We start from the raw sequence: 21,513 nt of genomic DNA on the forward strand, positions 1-21,513 counted from the left end.
ATGCTCCAAAATGTCATGTCACTTTTATTTTTTGGTTTCGTTATTTAGGCTCCTCCCAACATTATATTATGAACCATGTTAATGATGTGACAATTGCATGTTTGTGATGCTCCAAAATGTCACATCACTTTTGTTTTCTGATTTCACTCTTTAGGCTCCTCCCAACATTATATTATGAATCATGATACATATCTTTACATTTACCACTCACAAATAGTCACTCATGATCTGGTAATTTCATGTTTATGATGTGGCAATTGCATGTTTTGATAGTTATTGCATGTTTGTGATGCGCCAAAATAATGTCACATCACTTTTGTTTTATGGTTTCGCTATTTAAGCTCCTCCCGACTTTATATTATGAACCATGCTACATACCCCTACATTTACTAGTCACAAACAATCACTCTTGATGTGCCAATTGCATGTTTTGATAATTATTGCATGTTTGTGATGCAGCAAAATGTCACATCACGGAATGGTTGTTTGTGAGTGACAATTATAGGGATGATTAGCTTTTTTCCTTATATTATGCACTATCATTGCTATATATTTTTAATTGGTCAGTAAATACTACACCTATCTCATTTTATGTCATGTTTACTATTTATTGATCAAATCAATTATTTCTTTTTTGCTTATTTTCATTAGTATTTTTTTATTTTTTTTGTGTTTAATAGTACTTTTCATGTAGTTTCTAAGTATATATATATATATATATATATATATATATATATATATACATACATACATACAGGGACGGAGCTAGGATTGATTGGTGCGGGGGCCAATTACAATTTGAGAGGGAATAATAAAACATATAAATATTTATTTAACATATTTCAAAACACATCATTATATTACAAATCTAATAAACTTTGGAACGTCTTCCAAAATTCAATGACTCAATACTTGTAAATGAATTTACTGATAATAAACACAATTGTAATGTATTTCATTTGCAAATTAAAAAAGATAAAAAATTAAAGTAGTAAAAATTTAAAGATTTTAGTAGCAAAATGACAATTTATTATTATAATAAACACAATTGCAATGTATTTCATTTGCAAATTAAAAAAGACAAAGATTAAAGTAGCAGAAATTTAAAGATTTTGGTAGCAAAATGACAATTTATTATTATAAATTATAATAAACACAATTGCAATGTATTTCATTTGCAAATTAAAAAAACTAACTATATAGCAAATTAGCAATCCACTAAATTACCCTAAAAGCTTGCTTGGAGGGGGCAAAATAACAAATATTTAGTGAGGGGGGCCAAAAAAAAAACTACTATACTAATAATAATAAAAAAAAAAATTGGTTGGGAGGGGGGGGGGGGGGGGGGGGGGCACATTAAATGTGGCTCCGCCACTGCACACATACTAATTTTAAACTTAATATTATGAAAATTTGAATTATAAATAACTTTCATCAAGTCTCATTAACCAAACAAAACACATAAAATGACACATAAGTAGTATTTCACATTAAAAGTCCACCTTTGTATTTTTATGAATACATATATGATTACACATACTAGTGATTGAACCATAATGTGATTTGATGTTTATATATGATTACACTTACACTTATCAAATAACATCAACATTTTTGTTTTTATTTTATCAAATGTCGTAATACAAATTCTGCTATGACGTACATGAAACCAATCATCAAAACATGTTAATGTCATATATAAATATCTCTCGACTCAAAATTCCAAAGGATTAAATAGTACACATGCTGTGTGTAATTACAATTTGTATATTGTAGGAATTAAATTTTTGATGATCTTTATTCTTTAAGTATATAGTATATTGTGAAAATTTAAAATGTTGAATTTTGATATAAAATGTTCTTTAATAGTAAAAAACTGTAAAGAACACTTCATACAAATTAAAATATATATACATTTTTTCATTTAACATTTTGTATTCCAACCATTAAATTGTGAGGCTAATTTAGATTGGCCCTTTACAAGAATTGAATTTCTGACCTTGTAGTTGCAGTTGTAATCCGTTTACAACCGTTGCAAATTGTTGTGTTAAATTCATATTATTTTCAATAATAGTTTCGATAGTCTTAAACTAATTTATTTAAACTATATTTAAGTTGATGAATGAAACATGATTCTCATATATTGATGGTGCAAAAAGAAAGAAAAAAAACACATAAAGCTATTATTGGATGAATGTAAAACAAAGGAGGTGATAAGAAAGTTGAAATTGTGGAGAATATTTACATCTTAAAGAAGAGAATACAAAAATAAAATAATACATTTATACCCTCACCTTATTATTATTATTATTGTTGTTGTTGTTGTTGTTTACCCATCTTGTACAATTTTAGAAAATGGTTTTAAAAAGGAGTATTAGAAAAAAAAAATTCAAACAAACACTCGAACTTTATAACAAAAAATTTAAACCATGAATTTAAAAAAAAATGCATCTAAATATATAACTCATAAATTTAATGTGATTGAATTGATAATTTGTTAAATTGTTATAATTAAGTTAATTAACTGGTAAAACATGTAAATATGTCATTTTAAAAAATTATACAATAATGGTTACTAGAGAAGATGAAGAAGTCGGCTAAATTTCCATCTTCTCCAACACTATATTTTCTCAACCTACTGAAGCTCAACGAGTCAATACCGTTTCCACTAAGGCTCGAATTCATGACCTCCCATTTGGAAGAGTCACTTTATGCCGCTTGACCATAAGGTCTTTGGCAAAGTTTAAGAGTTTATTTGATCGTTCTTTTGACAAATTATTTTAATCATTGTCAGAACTTTGGGGTTTTGAGTATAATATTTGAAGAAAACAAGGATCTCAGCTGCTACCATTAAACACTTTGGGGGGCCATCTGAAATTATCTTTGATAATTTATAGTCCCAACCAGAAAAGGGGTAAAACTGAGAAAAGAATATTAGCGAAAATGAAAGAGTGAATATAAAAAGCAAAACGACAGCGTACGACGATTTCCGTCTTGTAAATGTCAACCCCAAATAAGGCAGCGCACTGGATCAACAACAGTCCACTGTTTGATTTTGATCTCACTTTGCTACATTTAGACTAAGCAATATTTTAATAATTTCTGGCAATGAAAAGAGGTTTTCATTATTGACACAGAAGAAGGAGAAGTGCTTTTTAATTCTTCCTCTTTCTATACATACACACGAATTTTACTGTTTATGTATGCGTTTGATATTTACAGAGCTTCTGAAATCCGATGGATTTTGGGAAGATTAGCTGCTTAATTTGCCTAGTTTCAGTGCTGGTGGTAGTCTTCAGCATCCCATCTGCAGTGACCGCCGGTGACATTGTTCATCACGACGATTTAGCCCCCAAAAAGCCCGGCTGTGAGAATGATTTTGTGCTGGTACTTCATCTTCTGCTGCTTTTCTATTCTACCCAATTCGTTTTTCCTGATTCCTTAAAACGGGTCTTCTTTATTTTATCGAAATTTGTCATCTTTTTCATTTGTAGTAGAATTTGTTTTTGAAGTCTGTTTTTAGTTATTGTAATGATTGAGATGATAATTTAGCTGTTCATGATTGATATCAGTTGGTGTTGCTTTCTTGTTTTGATTTGTGGTTAGTTTTAAGTTGATTGAATTTGAGTAGGTTTCTCATTCCTGATTTTTCTTTTTGGGGTTCAGCCGTCCAATAGTTTAAATTGTGTAAGGTTCTGAAATTTGTATTGGATTGGATGCCCTAAAACTGTTCAGGAGGTGTTGAGAGATTTGGGGTAATTTTGAGGGTGTAATAGCTGAAGCTTTTGGAACTTGGTTTAATCCAATTGCAGAGAGGGCAAAACAAAGAAGGAAACTCTGTGCTTAGTTGAATTTGATTGAGTCATGACTTTCTTTATAAGTGAGATTGAGCTATGGCTTCTGATTCCTGTTCCTCCTCTGCTGAAGTTATAATTTAGTACTTATACTGCATAACCTGTGATCTTTATATAAAATAATCTCACTGAAGTCAGGATTGTGTTCTGGTTTTAGTTCTGTTGGCACAAAAATTTGTTGATGTGCCATATTTCATATGCACATGCATATGATTCATGCATTTTCTTGTTAATTTTACTTTGAGCATTTATTTATCAAACTGCGGATTTTCTCTTAGGTGAAAATTCAAACATGGGTTGATGGGGTAGAAGATGCTGAGTTTGTTGGTGTTGGTGCTAGATTTGGCACTACAATTGTGTCGAAGGAGAAAAATGCACATCAAACTCTTCTAACTCGGTCAAACCCTCGAGACTGTTGCAGTACTCCAAAGAACAAGGTTCTCATTTCTGAGTTCACATGTGTTTGCAGTATTTATTCTGCATTATTGGGCTCAGTACTTTTAGTTCTAATGGTGAATTGGTCCTGGTTTTTGTTAGCTTGCTGGAGATGTCATCATGGTAGATCGAGGAAACTGCAAATTCACTGCAAAAGCTAATTATGCAGAAGCTGCTGGGGCTTCAGCAGTCCTTATAATAAACAACCAAAAAGGTTTTCTGCATTTATCTTCTATTTTCTGCTTTGTGCTTGTTGAAATTGAGGGATTGAAAGGCCTGGAGAGTGGAGAATAATCACCACCCGCCAGTTAGGCGGAAGCAAAATATGTGAGAAACCAAAGAAAACGAGAATAGAAAGAATATATTATAATAAAAGATTACAATAGATTGTCTCTTTGTGTACTCTATTTGGGGACTAAATCAACCCTAATAGGAATAGGAAAATAAGCCCACTCTTACTAGGAGTTTCCTAATATTCAACACTCCCCCGCAAGGTGGAACATCTAGAAGTTCCTAGCTTGGATTAAAATAAGCACTCTACCTCACTCAAAATTACAAATGAAGATTAAATGCAGCTAGAGGATAAGTGCTGGATGGCTTCAAAAGAGATGGCGCTATGCGTGACCATTCCTTGGGAATGAAGACGAACGCACCAAGAACAAAGCTAAACACGATCTTGGGAATGAAGATGAACACACCAAGGACGAAGTTGAACACAATCTTTGGGAATGAAGATGAACGCACCAAGGACGGGTTGAACATGAACAACCTCAAAATAACACAGCATAAACACTCTAGGACATGCCAAAAAAGTCTTCATCAAGAGTGGTAGAGGCGAAAGGGAGCAAAGAATAGAATAGCAAAGGATGCAGTAGAGCCCATAGTAATGAAGATAAACCCAAAGCAACGTGATGAAGATAACAAACCGAATGGCATCAATGAGAATAAGAGTAAAGTAGAACTGTAGAAGTGTAGAACACCAAGAAAACAAAGTAAAATAAGTAAAGTAGAACACCGATTGATTGTAGATAGTCACACTCCCGTGGTGGTAGATCTTGAAGCAAACCATCATAGAAACGTCGGAATCTAAGAGACAGTCACGGGTTTCTGTTTACGCCGAAAAATAGGTGTTGCCGGAAAAATTTGAAGAAAAATAGCCTAGGAAAGTAGGCTCTGATACCATGTTGAAATTGAGGGATTGAAAGGCCTGGGGGGTGGAGAATAACCACCACCCGCCAGTTAGGTGGAAGCAAAATATGTGTGAAACCAAAGAAAACGAGAATAGAACGAATATATTATAATGAAAGATTACAATAGATTGTCTCTTTGTGTACTCTATTTATAGGAACATGGGGACTAAATCAACCCTAATAGGAATAGGAAGCTAAGCCCACTCCTACTAGGAGTTTCCTAATATTCAACAAAGGTTTCCTAATATTCAACAGTGCTTGATTTGCACTTTTTTTTCTGACAATTACAGTAGAACGAATTCTCAATTAGGAAGGAGGATAAGAAACAAATCTTTCTTCTTTTCTGTGGTTAAGTGTCTAGATGCTTTTCTTTGACTGTTTTTGGTGGTTCAGGATATGCTAATAAACTTTTGCTTTTTCCTTGGTGTTTCTGAGTTTCTTTTTCCCCTGATGAATCTAGGAAGGAGGATAGGAAACAAAAATTTCTTCTCTGTGGTGTCGTGTCTAGATGCCTTTTGAAAATATTTGTGGTTCATGATCTGCTAATAATCTTTCACTTCTGCTAGTGTTCTGAGGTTCATTTTCTCCTGCAGAACTTTACAAGATGGTTTGTGATCCTGATGAAACTGACCTAGATATAAAGATACCTGCTGTCATGCTTCCCCAAGATGCTGGTGCAACTTTGGAGAAAATGCTATCGAGTAATTCATCAGGTAAGCATTTTTCTCTTGGATGCAATGCCTAAAGGAAATTGTTAGATCGATCTATCACCTTCTTAGTTTCGGTTGAAAGGTACAAGTCTTAAGAGAATGAAGTCGTAGATAATAAAGATTGATTTTCTCCGTATGTGACACTAGGTATTCATCATCATTCATGCTTTTTTTATCTATTATGGATAGAGTGAATTCCATTTTTGGTCCTATTGTTATAGGTGCTTTTCCAATTTTAGTCCACCATAATTATTTTTGCCACATTGCGTCCACTATTATTAAAAGTGTTCCAATTTTAGTCCATTTTAAGATTTTTCGTGGACTAAAATTGGAACACTTTTAATAAAAGTGGACGCAATGTGGCAAAAATAATTATGGTGGACTAAAATTGGAATGACCTCTATAACAGTAGGACCAAAAATGGAATTCACTCATTATGGATAGCTATATCAACATGGAACTCCAAGAATTTACACAATTACATTCAGTTTTCTGTCGGTGACAAATTGCTTTGTCACATAGCAGTGATCTGCAGTGTATGGGGATTAGCAGTCCACTGCAGTCCACAGCCAACTAACTATCCCTTGAAATATGCTTTTAAGTAATTTAAATAGAGACCAATATGTTTTCTTTCAAGTTCTTATCTGCTTGAAATAACAAATTAGTAATAAAAGTTCCAATCCAGAACATATCTGGTTATTCACTTGCAGCTTGTATCAATCTTGGGCTTTGTAGATATCTAGGTAGCCATTTGGCAGAAAATAACCAAAATGCATTGTTGAGAATGCAGGAAGATTTTGAATGTAAGCTTATTGTGCATGACAGAAGCATGTTTGATTGTTTGCTTCATGGTATATAACTAATATTTAACTTGAAGACCATTATACCTTCAATTTAAGTTTTTGATAGAAGATTCCTTCTCTGACAACTTAAAAAATTCTAAACAATTCAAGTGGTTTCATCTATCAGCATGTACTAGAAGGCCTCATAAGAACTCTATTCATGAACTCTCTCTTAGGATGTTTCTCTTGATTCTTTCATTGAGTACTGATTTTCTGAATCTTTTTATGTTTTTTAAAGTTACTGTGCAGCTTTACTCTCCAAAGCGGCCAATAGTTGACATAGCAGAAGTATTTTTATGGCTGATGGCTGTTGGTACAGTGTTATGTGCATCGTATTGGTCTGCTTGGAGTGCTAGAGAAGCAGCTATAGAACACGACAAGTTGTTAAAGGTTATCCTTCTATTTCTCAATTTGAGAAGTACATCTCTTGGCATTTCTTATATTTAAATTGACAATTTGTTTTCTCTTGTAGGATGCTTCAGATGACATTCCAGAGACAGGACCTGTTCATACTAGCAGTGTGGTGGATATAAACATGACTTCAGCAGTCTTATTTGTTGCCATTGCATCCTGCTTCTTGATCTTGTTGTACAAACTTATGAGGTTCTCATGGTTCTTTGAACTCTTGGTGGTAGTCTTTTGCATTGGTGGTGCAGAGGTGTGTGTTATCTCTTATAACAAGCTACAAGTACTATTAACAAAAATATGCTTGCACATACAATTTCCTTTTACATATTATCGTGTTTATTTACATACTAGCAGGATTTTCTATCTAAAGAAGCATGCTTACATTTTTATTTCTTTTTTTGCTAGATTTATTTATCTTTATAAGTATGCAATTTAGCCTATATTTTTAACTACTCGGTCATATTCTGATTTCTCCACAGGGCTTGCAAACTTGTTTAGTGGCCTTGCTATCACGGTATGCCATTTTGTACTTTTGTAGTATGTATTTTGTTTCATGATGCTCTATGGAGTGCATACTTTCGCAGATTAAATTTTAATGATAATCTATTGGTGAAGTGTGTGCTAATGCAACAAACTTGACAAATGTGTCCATGCTGTTTTATAAGTTTAAAACTGGGCTGCAAAGTGCATGGCAAGAAGTTAGGAAGCTGCTTTGTTGTTCATAAATTCAGATTGTGGTTATATTTTTGGCATTGGTTCTCACGAGAATTTGATATATGCAGACAAACATGCATTTCCTAATTTGTATTAATTACTATATAAATTTTAGGGATAATAAGTGAGTCAAAAGATAGAAGTAGAAGAAGAAAGTTGAGATATTGACTTTTACTTCTTTCTTCAACTAGTGCTTGAGGAGCAAGAAATTTCGTTTCTTTTGATGAGTAACAAAATTCCTATATTTTAGCTTGATTAAAGGATCCTAGAGGCTTTTTAAATCTTTGAACTTTGACTGTCCCGGATTTTATTTGACATTATTATTACAAGATGGTCCAAAAGAATATCCACTTACCTGAATTAGATTATTTCCTTGAATTCCTTCAGCAAATCATGGCAACATATTGTGTGGGAACTTGTCTTGATATGTAACTGTTTATTTAAGAGTAGATTGTTTCTGCTAGAAGTCTAGTAATCAGTAAGACCATCTTAAGATCTGTTGGCAAGCAAAGTGCTTTGCGAAGTCTCTTAATTTACTCATATTGTAACCTTTCCAAATTACTTCCTCTCATATTAGTCTACTTAACAAATACAAATGTCCACTGTACCCTATTATCCTTCTAACTCAATATTCCTTAATAAGTTCAAACACTATACTGTACACTGTTCTTCATGTGGATTTTAGAAAGGCGTGAGACCATATATTTTTAATATGACATTAGGAAGACAAAAAATAGGTAAAACAAATAAAAAGTGAATAGAGAAGATAAAAGAATTTGTTTTGTCACACCCTTATCATATTGTTGGAGGTGTGAAGAATAGAGTTTCACGTAATGATCTTTTATTTTATTTTATTTTATTTTATTTTTTTATGCCATTAGAGCTAGAAAACATCGTGATATATAAATGTTTCAGGTGGTTCAAGCGTATGGGAGACTCATTCATTAAAGTACCTATTTTTGGAGCAGTATCATACCTTACTTTGGCTGTGTCTCCGTTCTGCATAGCTATTGCAGTTTTATGGGCAGTCTACAGAACATCATCATTTGCATGGATAGGTCAAGATGTACTTGTAAGTGGAAATTCCTTTTTGTTATTCTTTTAGTAATTTAAGTAGTATTTCAAATGCTTATTCACTTTGGCAATACAGAGTAATTCTTATGCAACCGTCAAAATTCTGAAAATAATTTTTTTGGGAACATCCTGTTCCAAATTGAAATTAAATCTTCTACTCAATGACTCACTACTCACTCCATGAATTATTCAAGTTATGCCACAGATTTCACAGCTGACAATGCAATACTTGTAAACTGCAAGTTTATATCAATTAAAACCTTATTTGGTTGTAATCAACTTTTAGTTATGTAAAACCCCCACCCCACCCCCCCCCCCCCCTCCACTCACCCATCACACACATTTCACCTCCCTTTTCAAAGGTTGATGGAGGCCACGTCTCTGATGCCAACTGTTTATACCTGTTACAAGATATACATTGGTGAAGTAACTGTCAATAAATATGTGGCCTGAAGTGCTACGTAATCAAGACTTCAAAGAATTCTTCTCTGCTCATTTACCAAGGTGTCTAAAGATGTAGGGCACATTCACTTTCTTGCAGCTGGAATATAGTTTATGGCTAAAAATTTAACAGAGATGCCTGAAATTTAGTCCATATTGGTTTGCTATGGCATAAATGGAACTGAGGTGAATGTGGGTTTAGTCCTCACTTCCATTTGAAAAAACTTCTAACAATTTTTTACCGTTGTACACCAAATATGTAAGAAGCTGCATTTTTGGTTTTGATAATAATTGAGTGTGACATGCATGCGTAAAGCTTGTTTTAGTTTTGTTGCTGATCTTCTAACCATGTTCTCTGATCTTTCTTATAAGGGCATTGCGCTTATTATCACTGTTCTTCAGATTGTACGGATACCTAATCTTAAGGTAATACTTCAACCTTCCAGGAACTATAAATTAATTACGTTTAAGAGATATAAACATCCATGATTTTTCTAATGGTTATGTCATGCAGTTGCCATTATTTTAAAAATTAAAAGAGTTAAGATATATATATGGTTAACTGGTTGAAACTTTGAATGTCACATAGTCATGATTGTCTAGTGCTCAGTTAAACTATATGGATTCCAAACACACAATTGTCCAAGGAGGTGTGTCAGAGAGAGAGAGAGAGAGGAAAACACATTAAAAATGGGCATTTTGCCGTGAACACCAGGGAATTTAAAAATTCACAAAAAAAAAAATTATAGCAGTAAAAGAGTTATGTGAGACCATTGTGGTCCCAGTTACAGTATGAAAAAATCATTCTGCAAACCATTTTGTGATGTCTTTTTCCATGTGGAACAATACTGAAAAATGAGCTTATACGTCCCACAATATTTTCTGGTCTTTCAATCAGGTGGGAACAGTACTACTGGGTTGCGCCTTCTTGTACGACATATTTTGGGTGTTTGCTTCCAAGAAGCTGTTCCATGAAAGTGTGATGATTGTGGTGGGTAATAACCTAATTTATTAGACCAACTTGCTTTCAAATGAATGGGTTACGTAGACTTTCTTCTTATAGGTAGCTCGTGGTGATAGAAGCGGCGAGGATGGTATTCCTATGCTACTGAAGATTCCACGCCTATTTGATCCCTGGGGTGGTTATAGCATCATAGGCTTTGGCGACATCCTTCTACCAGGACTGCTGGTTTCATTTTCACTGAGGTTCGGTTCTGCTGGATTTCAGTTCAAACCTTTAGTCGCAGTTGTTATTTTGTCATCTCGTGTCTTGTCCAAGAACATAGTGTTCTCGTTCTTGATTAATTAGTGTTGCACTGTTTTTTGTCCCTTGCAGGTATGATTGGCTTGCAAAGAAGAATCTCCGAGCTGGTTACTTTCTGTGGGCAATGCTTGCTTATGGATTAGGTACCTAATCTGACACTCGATTTATAGCCACATTATTCAACCGTATAATCATAAAGATAAGACTTGAACTTGTCCCATCTGATATCCGTTGCAGGCCTTCTCGTTACATATGTAGCGTTGAACCTTATGGATGGCCATGGCCAACCCGCACTTCTTTACATCGTTCCATTTACCCTCGGTAAGTAAAATCCGTGTGAAATGCCGAAGTTTTGGTTTGTGAATTAACTTACATTACAACACCACGATGCAGGGACGTTTCTGGCATTGGGTAGAAAGCGAGGAGACCTTAAGATTCTGTGGACGAGGGGAGAACCGGAAAGGGTGTGCCCGCACATACGCCTCGAATCAACCCACGAATCGGATGAAGAAAAATGAAGTGTATAGCTCTTAATAATTAGCTGCTAAAATGCATATGTTATTGCCACGAAGAAATGTTATGGTAAACAGGAACCAGCTGTTTATTGTCTGGCTAAATCTGCAAATGATATGAACACTTATATTCAAGTTAATGGACAATTTTTTAATTCTTTTTTGTTTACTCTTATCAGTCTATCTGCCCATGAATCATTGCAGTGGGGCTTCAACTTGCTTTTCTTTCCAGTTTTTCCTTTGTGTTCAGGCTGTTTTCTAAAGGACTAAAGGGACAAATCACTAGAGAGAGAGAGAGAGAGAGAGAGAGAGAGAGAGCTGGCTTTCATATATTTATATTATCCCATTCCTGTCATGATGAGGATACATGACAATGATTAGCTCAATGACATTTAGCATGTTTTGTTTAATTAAAATTGAAGTCAATGATGAATTGATCATGTATGATTTAAGTGGGAAAAAAATTTTCATTTTATTTAAATAAGATTTTATGTTGGAGTATTGTGTACAAGATCAAGTATTAAAAGAATTGTTATGTGGAGTTTGATAGTGTTTTGATTTCAAATTAATCAAAATTTAGTGTGTTTATCAAATATCAGAGACATATGACCAGAAAAAGTTTAAAATCACTCACAATTTTGAAATATTATGAAAGATTTTATTTTTAAAATATCCCTATTTGTGGAGTTATTTCAATGCGGGTTGTTTCATTTACGAAATTTAAATTCAAAATTTTATGCTGATTATTGACTCTTTGTGCTTCAGTAGGTTGAAAAAAGTAGTTATGAACAGATATTACATTGTAATAGAGTCAAAAGCATTCAAAAAAAAAAAAAAAACTTAAACTTAAAATGTGAAGGCCTATTTGGTAACATAGTTAACTTATCAGTCAATTTTGGCTAAACAATTAATATGAGTATTTGAGTAATTAAGTTTTTGTAACAACTTATTGTTTCAAAATGCTTAAATTCAAAAAACTGCTAAATGTAGTTTTTTTCGATCAGTTTTTGAGAAATTTATTTTGCATGTAATCAGCTATCAGCTAACAACAATTTACTAAACATCTTTTTACAATCAGCTAATGTTATCAACTAGTCAAAATTACTAACCCAATAAACTAACAACGACATTATATGTTTTTTTATTAATTGTTTAAATAATTTAATTATAAAATATTTTTAAATTTAAAATATGTAGCCAATGAATAATATTCTCAATAAAAATGCCCCTCTCTCTCCCCTCCTTATCCTCCATATAAACTAATTTACTTCCAATAAATAAATACAAAATTTTTGCTTATACTTATTTGTTTTTGTTCATTAATTAAACTAAGTTACGGGAGTAACATTTCATTTCGCTGTCAGTCCCCAACCCCCAATCCATTTAGGTGGAGGCCACCTATCAAAGTCTCTATATTCAATTCATTTTTCTTTTTCTTTTTCTTTTTATATTTTATTTTGAATAAATGATCATTCCAGAATATTGTATAATCAACATTAATAATTGAGAGGGGTTGGTTTAGGCGGCTGTTTCTGACCCATCAATTTACAAAAAACTAATGTAGAAAAAGTTTGTGGTGCCATATCATGGCAAATTATTTTGTGTACCATAATTCACAGTCTTCTGTAAATCATAATAAAAAAATATATTTTTTAATATATTAAAAAGTATATTGAATAGACATTATACTTCGTATTAAATTATGTACTTTTAATACTCAAATAATGTATTTTTCTAAAATATAATGTACAGTTTTAATATATTAAAAATACACTACTCATATATTAAATATTATTTAAAAATATGATCCACACAATTATGTAGATCATGGTCCACAAAATAATCATCTCCAAATCATAATTAAGTACAAATGAAAGGACGATAATGTTTGGACGGCTATTATGAGGTGTACATAAATTAAATTAAACTAAACAAGTACATCCTCTTCATTTTTTTTTTCCTTAAAAGATAAAATGATGATGCCACTCTTAGAATTTGAAAGAGTAGAAATCAATGCATGTTTGGAATTTTTAATTTGACTTATTTTAATTGTTGTTGTTGTTGTTGTTTTCTTTTTTTTTTTTTTTTTTTAAGAAGTCTATTTCATTTAGTAGTTACGACATTGGCTCTTTGATTCAAACTATACTATTTAACTAAAGCCAAACATTTTATTAATTGGAACTTTAAAATTTTTTAAAAGGATTAGGGTTCTTTAAAAATAAAATTGTCGGTTCCAATTTAGAATTAAAAAAAAAAATGAATAGTTCGTTACTAAAAGTTTTTGATTCGAATTATTATTATTATTTTTTTTAAATCATTTGAAACTAAAGGCTAAAACAAAAATAAAAATGAGATTTGAACTTACAACATAACCGGCTTATAATATAGTACTCTCTCTCTGTCTTATTTTACTGTCTTACTTCTTTTTTAGTTTGTTCTAAAATGTTGTCCTATTTCCAAAATTGAACATGACCATCATTCTACTTTTTTTCAATTTACATGAGTTTTGCTTTCTTTATTGCTTTTATTTCCAAAAGTGAGAAAAGTAAGGGACATAATTGAAAAACACATATCATTTACTTTAATTCCTTAAAAAACATGCAAAAAGCAAATGTGATAACTAATTCGAGACGGAGGCTTCTTTTTCATATTTGTGGGGCCCACTGCACTGTTGAAAAATCAAGTGCATGCAGCGTTGCATGAGAACCCCAAATCCTCTATCTCCTCCACTCCAGTAAAAACTCTCTCAAAAATCACACCAAAATCTCTATTGTGGATGCTCTAAGAGCTTTGTAGTCTAGCGGTATTAACCTATAATTTTAAGTTCGAAGGTGAACTTAAATTCTTCAATGTCAAAAGTAAATAATAATTATTATTATACAATGACCAAAACACCCCTCCTATCAAGGTGCATGGTTGTGTCTGTTTGGCTTTTGATCACTCCATTAATCATATTTTGGTGGTAAATACATATGAAACTTTGTGTAAGTAATGGCAGTCCAGCTGAAATAATGACATTCTTGAGACAAGGATTATGAGACAAAAAGGGCGATTTCTACTTTAAAAAATGGGTCACAAGATAAGGAAAATGATATATTATAGGGAGGGACAAAAACTTGGTGGGTTTTGTTTTGTTTTGTCTGTGGGGTTAGGAATGGAAAATATGCATGTGAGTAGGGGCAATGCACAATTGAGCATCCCATTCTTATGAGTTGTATACCCATCATTGGGCTCTCCACTTTTTCTCACGACTCCAAAAGAAGTTGGTATCACAACCTTCATCATTAATATTAGAAAAATGATTTATGTGGGGAAACCTCAACACATTGGATAAATATTTACTTTGGTAACTAAATATTTCAAGTGTGATTTTCTATTTGAATTGTTTATTAGTCTTTTTGGTTTGAGTCGATCGATTAAAGACAATTTAAGTTAATTTATCTTTTTGTGGGAGGTGTAGAGGCTACTGCATGCCTTATGACCTTAGTCGGTAAAGGACTATTATGAGATAAATCAATCTAGTTGCCTATAATTGACTCACTGAAATTTCTGGTTACCAAACCAACTCAGTTGGAGTTACCTCTTATCGTTACATATTCTGATTCTATTAAAAGAAAAAAAAAAGTACGATATATATATATATATATATATATATATATATATATATATATATATATATATATATATATATATATATATATATATATATATATATATATATATATATATATAAACATAATAAATGTGGATAAATGTTATACCCTTCATTTATGTCCGTTTTTTCCATTAAGTTTTATGATACATTATGCTATAAATGTTGTACTATACGATATTTTAGACAAACATACCCCTACCGTTATAACTTTCGTTATTTTTTCCACTATTGCTACCATGCACATGCATCCACCATATATTTTCTTATTTTTTCAATAATAATAATAATAATAATAATAATAATAATAATGAAACATTTCTACAAATTTAATATTTATATTTTAAGAAATAACTAACACATAACCCTAATATATAATGTGTATATTATTATTATTATTATTATTATTATTATTATTATTATTATTATTATTATTATTATTTACAATAATTTAAATATCTAAAATCTAAATAAATTTTAAATATAAAATATTAATATTGGGCACCTATTTTTTGCGCATCGCGCATAAGAAATACTAGTATATATATATATATATATATATATATATATATATATCTAAAAACATAATAAGTGTGAATGAAGGTTATACCCTTCATTTATGTCCCTTTTTCCGTTAAGTTTTTTTTATACATTATGCTATAAAAGTTGTACTTTACAATATTTTGGACAAACATACCCCTACCGTTATAACTTCCGTTATCTTTTCCACTATTGTTATCATGCACATGCATCCACCATATATTTTCTTATCTTTTTCAATAATAATAATAATATATACACATTATATATTAGAATTATATGTTAATTATTTTCTAAAATATAAATATCAAATTTATATAAAAAAAATTTACATTATTATTATTATTATTATTATTATTATTATTATTATTATTATTATTATTTACAATAATTTAAATATCTAAAATCTAAATAAATTTAAAATTTTAATATAAAGTATTAATATTGGGCACCTATTTTTTGCGCATCGTGCATAAAAAATACTAGTATATATATATATATATATATATATATATATATATATATATATATATATATATATATATATATATATATATATATATATATATATATATATATATAATAAGAAGAAGATGAAAGTGATAACGGAAATAAAAATTATGTTAGTGTAATAAAGTTATTCTTGTACATTTTGATTTATTCCTTGTACAATACTAAGACATTTTCAAAGATATCAACTTTTACTTTTTACTTTTTCATTTATATACAAACTTTAGTAACATCATTGAGTAAATTTCAATTTTGGTCATGTGACTATAGGGATCATGTTAATTGCAGTCCACAACTTTTAAAAGTGTTAATTTGGTACCTTGATTGATTATGCAATTTTTATAATTTTGGTCACTCTGGCCAAATTGCTGACCAAAATTTGCCAGAAAATTTTAGTAGTTAAAATAATGGGGGTATTTTAGTCTTTTTGCATCTCTTTTCTTTCTCCCCTGCAAATTCGTCGGAGAAGGTCGCCGTTAATGGTGACAACACTGCTAAACTTTGTACATCTGACTCCGATTTCGTATGCAACATTTTGTTTTTCTCTTATTAAGTACGTTCAGATCATCTTCTTCAATTAGCCAAACCTAGTAGCCATTTGAATCAACCAGCGCCACTAAAGCTACGAGGGGCAGAGACGACACGGCCTGAAGGAAGAAGCAGCAACGGCCAGAGCTAGCGTCGCCTGAAGAAGGGGAGACGACGGCAGCAAGCCGCTAGCCTACCTCCACCGTTTCTCCTTTCGCAGAGCTAACGTTCGCCGTCGTCCTCACCGCGACGCATATGCCTCCAATTCGCCTCGTTGCAGCGCCAAACACCATAGCCCGGTGTTGTCAATCTTAACTACAAAGTTGTGACTCTTTCATCGTCGAATGGAGCTTGAGGAGCATCAACAACCCGTCGACAGCGTTACCCGAAGGAGGGAATGGAGCAGCGACGTCGCAGGGGAATCCAGTTTCGCCTCCGCCGCATCTCCTCGCTGCAACGCCAACAACTGCCGCCAATTGCCCTCAGTGGCGACTAGGGATGTCAACGGGGCGGGGTGGGGGCGGGGGACATACCCCCCATTCCGCCCCCGACTTTTTTCCCATTCCCCGTCCCCGTCCCCATCCCCGCCAGGGAATGGAAAACTCCCCCCATCCCCATCCCCACGGGGATTATTCGGGGACGGGGAATCCCCACCCCATTAATAAGTTATAAAAAAAATTAAAAATTAAATATTCAAAAATATTTAAATAAATAACGTATATATATTCATCCCCAATTTAAAATAGTATTCAATATTTTACAATTAAACATGTTATTTAAATATGCATTTCATAAGCATGACAAACAATGACAAGAATGCTTCTAAAATTATATATATTGTATACAAAGTAATACATATGTGTGTGTACTCCCCATACATACATACATACATCGGGGACGGGGCGGGGCGGGGAGAGTACTCCCCATCCCCGTCCTCGTCCCCGACGGGGAATTCAAAATTGCCCCCATCCCCATCCCCGATCCCCTATTTATATCCCCATCCCCGTCCCCGTAGGGGCGGGGAATCGGGTTCCCCGTCGGGTGCGGGTACAATTGACATCCCTAGTCGCGACGTGAAGAATTGAAAAAGCCAGCACCGGCCAAAGCTTAAGGAGCAACAACACTCCAATGCCAACTCCACCATCCAAAGCATAAGAGAAAACAGACACCGAATCCAGCCTAATGACCTTTACGCGGTCGCCAGTTGAGTTGTGAAATCGGAGTCAAATGTAACAAGCTTAGCAGCGTCGTCACCTTCCATCCATGTTTACTATGTACAGAGCCCTTTCCGAGACTCTCATGACGACGACGAGAAGTTGACGTCGATGCAACCAACTCTCAGCAGTAGGGGGATGGTTTGACTTTTGTTGAATCAATTTTCTGTTGAATTCACCATTACCGGCAAACTTCTCTAACAAATTTGCAGGGGAGAAAGAAAAGAGATGCAAAAAGACTAAAATATCCCTATTATTTTAACTATATAAATTTCACGGTGAAATTTGACCGAGAAATTGGCCGGAGTGATCAAAATTGAAAAAAATTGCATAGTCCAGGTACTAAATTAACACTTTTGAAAGTTGTGGACTGCAATTAATAGGACCCCTATAGTCACAGGACCAAAATTGAAATTTACTCAGCATCATATTACGTTAACTATTTATTATTATTAACTTACCCATTCTAATTGTTTAACAACAACAACAACAACAACAACAGTGATGGGCATTGAGAAAACTTAATTTATTGGCTCATCAATATTACATTAAGAAGACTTAGTTTATTTTAATATATAAAATTGCTAAGACATCGCTTTTATTCTTAGTTATAACTATTTACAATAATACTCATCTTTACAACTACTTTTATTACAAGTTGAAAATACTTATTTTTATTTTATATTAATTATTTAATATTTAAAATTTGTAGTAAGTATTTAATTATTTTAAATTTAATGTTGGACATTAACTTAATTGCACAATGCGCAAATTATAACTAGTGTGTGTGTAATACTAGTTCTTTTACGCGCTTTGCGCGAATGGAATAATTTTTAAATAAGTATTTCAAAGTATATCAATGCAATATTATATCAGAGATGTTCATGCATAGGTAAATAAATATTGAATTTGTTTATTTAAATCGGTAATTTAAAGTATATAAATGCAAGATAATATATGAGAGATTGATTATATAGAATTAAAATAAATGTTTGCAACTTTGTAATAACGTTAGTCTAAATACTTAATATAAAAACGATAGTCTAAATAAATACTACTTTTAGTTTAAATTTCTCTAATTCTTCTAAATTCTCTTTTGGGTAACATTGTCATTGTCTTCATTTTCAGTATATGTCTTTTTTTTTTTTTTTTTTTTTTTATTATTGATAGTGTGTCATGTGCAATTGAGTTACTGGCAATAGAATAGATGAATTCATTGTGCAATCAGATTATGGTGTAGGAAGCTTTAGATTTGTCTTATTGTGTATATGATGAGATCTTAATTAGTTGTACTACTAACTCTTTATCTTACAAGACCTATTGATATTTGGTAGTGATAGTTTTTCCCCTACATGTTTCATGCGTTGTGAGATGTGTCGTAGGTTATCATGTGAAAGTATTAAACAAAATATTAATATTTATTATATTTGTATAAAATACTTGGTAAATATATATATATATATATATATATATATATATATATATATATATATATATATATATATATATATATAACATATTTTGTACTCCGTATTATAAATTTAATATTTAATTACAAGATAGTGTACAAAGAAAACAATGGACAATGTAATGAATATAATAAATTAATAAATTTGAAGGTAATGAATCTTTGAATTGTATAAAATAAAGATAATATAACTAATGGAATTATATCTCTTTTAAATTTTTTTATAATGAATAATTTTTTTAAATAAAGACATTATAGACATCTAATTCTAAATTAATTAAATGTATATGTATTATTTTTTGTTGTAGCTACTAATTTATTTAATTTAATAAGAGTAATAAAGTGGCGTACATACTTTTCATCTACAATAATGAAATCATTGATTTTTTTTTTAATTTACATTCGTTGTTGAGACAAATTGTTTTGAGGGTTTGTCAATGACAATTGTTACCAATTCTTGTCAATAGAATATGATAATAAACAATTCAAAGGAATAAGGTTCAAATTGGCCACTGAACGTAACCTGAAAATGTAATTATGCCACTGAACACTCCAATGCAATTTCACTTGATAGCAGGTTACCATCAATTTTAGCAGGTTACCTGCTTACGTGACAGCTGAGTTGTCATTTTTAATAATTTTTAATAAATTTTAATAATAAATTTTTAAAATTAAAAAAAATGACGGCTGACCACCCCGTCGTTTTATTTTATTATTTTTATTTAATTTTATAATCTTTGGTGCTTAATTTTAAATGTTATGTATTTTGTCGGACTAATTATTTGACCAAAGTTTATGTTAAATTTTATATTATATATATTTTTAATACATTTTAACATATTCGTAGTATATGTTTAAATTATGCCAACTCTAATTGGGATGGGGTTTGAACCTAAGACCTTTCTTATAGATATCAATGAGTAAGTTAAAAATAATAAATAGTTAACGGAGTATTCCGTTACTAAAGTTTATTCTAACGGAATTTAGGTTATTTAAGGGAAGAAAATAATATAATAGAGGGTAAATAAGGAGAATTATTAAAAAAATACTAAAATAAGAATAATATGAACCATTCATTTTAAAAAACAATACTAACCATATTTTTTTGTTCCAGTTAAGGGCTTAACATTATTGGCTCTTATTAGAATTGTAGATATATAGGGTCTCGTTTATGTGCGAACCTGCGAACTTATTTAGTAATGCACAGTATGTTCTACGTGAATGCACAAAAATACTACACGAATTCACGACACAAACCCACCCGCGTGCGTCCTCTAGGCATGTTTAGGAGTCATATTGTGTTCGCATTTGAACGCTATATATATATATATATATATATATATATATATATATATATATATATATATATATATATATATATATACACACACAATATAAAATAAAAAAAAAATAAAAAAAAAAAACCAATTAAGATTAGCAAGTATTAAAAGAAACTAAAAATGTATAGGTAGTATTTGTGTTGTCATACAAAAGTGGACCCCATATACTGTTGAATGATGAAGTGTAATCTCGGCCGAAATCTTAGCCGTTGGGCCTTTAGCATGTGATCGCTGAGGGCAGTCGCTTTCACTTTCCCCCAACGGTCACTTAAAAACCCGCTACTTCTTTTTCAGCCATTCGATTGCGTTTATTTTTACTTGTGGTCGTGATTTATTCCTCTCAAATTAAAAACACATTACAACCTTTGCTGTCACGTTTCCCAAAAAGATTACGTTTAAAATATTCAAAATTTTGCGCTTTATGATCATTTTTTTTTTCAAGTTTAAGTATTTCAGATTAGTTTTTTAAAAAAAGTATTTCAGATTAAATTTGAAAACTATTTATTAGTTTTGGGCATGGGAGAAATTCACAGTCAATACTTAAGGATATGAATGAAATAAACAATGATCATATATAATCAATCGTTATATCGTGGACCAAGGTCCACAATGTACTTTGAATTCTGATCCAATACACAGAATTTATGTTCATAATGCACATAATTTATTTCATAATACACATACACATAAATACGATATAATGAACATGAATTATGTGCATTATGAACATGAATTATGTGTATTATATAGCTGAGGACACAAACTCTTAACATAATACACAGAATTCATGTTCATAATACACAGAATTCATGTTCAT

The 21,513-nt window shown here is 31.7% G+C and overlaps 1 protein-coding gene across 1 annotated transcript; it reads left to right on the forward strand.

The window, feature by feature from the left end:
* The first annotated feature begins 3,035 nt into the window (after positions 1-3,035).
* On the forward strand, positions 3,036-11,613 carry LOC109148176 (signal peptide peptidase-like 2). Its single transcript, XM_019296011.1, has 14 exons — positions 3,036-3,387; positions 4,133-4,291; positions 4,392-4,503; positions 6,073-6,192; positions 7,270-7,421; positions 7,504-7,689; positions 7,919-7,953; positions 9,069-9,225; positions 10,041-10,094; positions 10,567-10,659; positions 10,732-10,874; positions 11,005-11,075; positions 11,170-11,253; positions 11,326-11,613. The coding sequence occupies exons 1-14, from the start codon at positions 3,238-3,240 to the stop codon at positions 11,448-11,450; spliced, it is 1,641 nt and encodes a 546-aa protein (XP_019151556.1). The 5' UTR covers positions 3,036-3,237; the 3' UTR covers positions 11,451-11,613.
* The last annotated feature ends 9,900 nt before the right edge of the window (positions 11,614-21,513 follow it).

Source organism: Ipomoea nil, unplaced genomic scaffold, assembly GCF_001879475.1.
Source record: "Ipomoea nil cultivar Tokyo-kokei standard unplaced genomic scaffold, Asagao_1.1 scaffold2036, whole genome shotgun sequence".
Lineage (NCBI taxonomy): Eukaryota > Viridiplantae > Streptophyta > Magnoliopsida > Solanales > Convolvulaceae > Ipomoea > Ipomoea nil.

Excerpts from the sequence above, each read along its gene's own strand:
- LOC109148176 (XM_019296011.1), top strand. The coding sequence starts at position 3,238 with ATGGATTTTGGGAAGATTAGCTGCTTAATTTGCCTAGTTTCAGTGCTG. Across the intron at positions 3,388-4,132 it reads GTGAGAATGATTTTGTGCTG|GTGAAAATTCAAACATGGGT; the intron begins GTACTTCATCTT and ends ATTTTCTCTTAG. Across the intron at positions 6,193-7,269 it reads GCTATCGAGTAATTCATCAG|TTACTGTGCAGCTTTACTCT; the intron begins GTAAGCATTTTT and ends TGTTTTTTAAAG.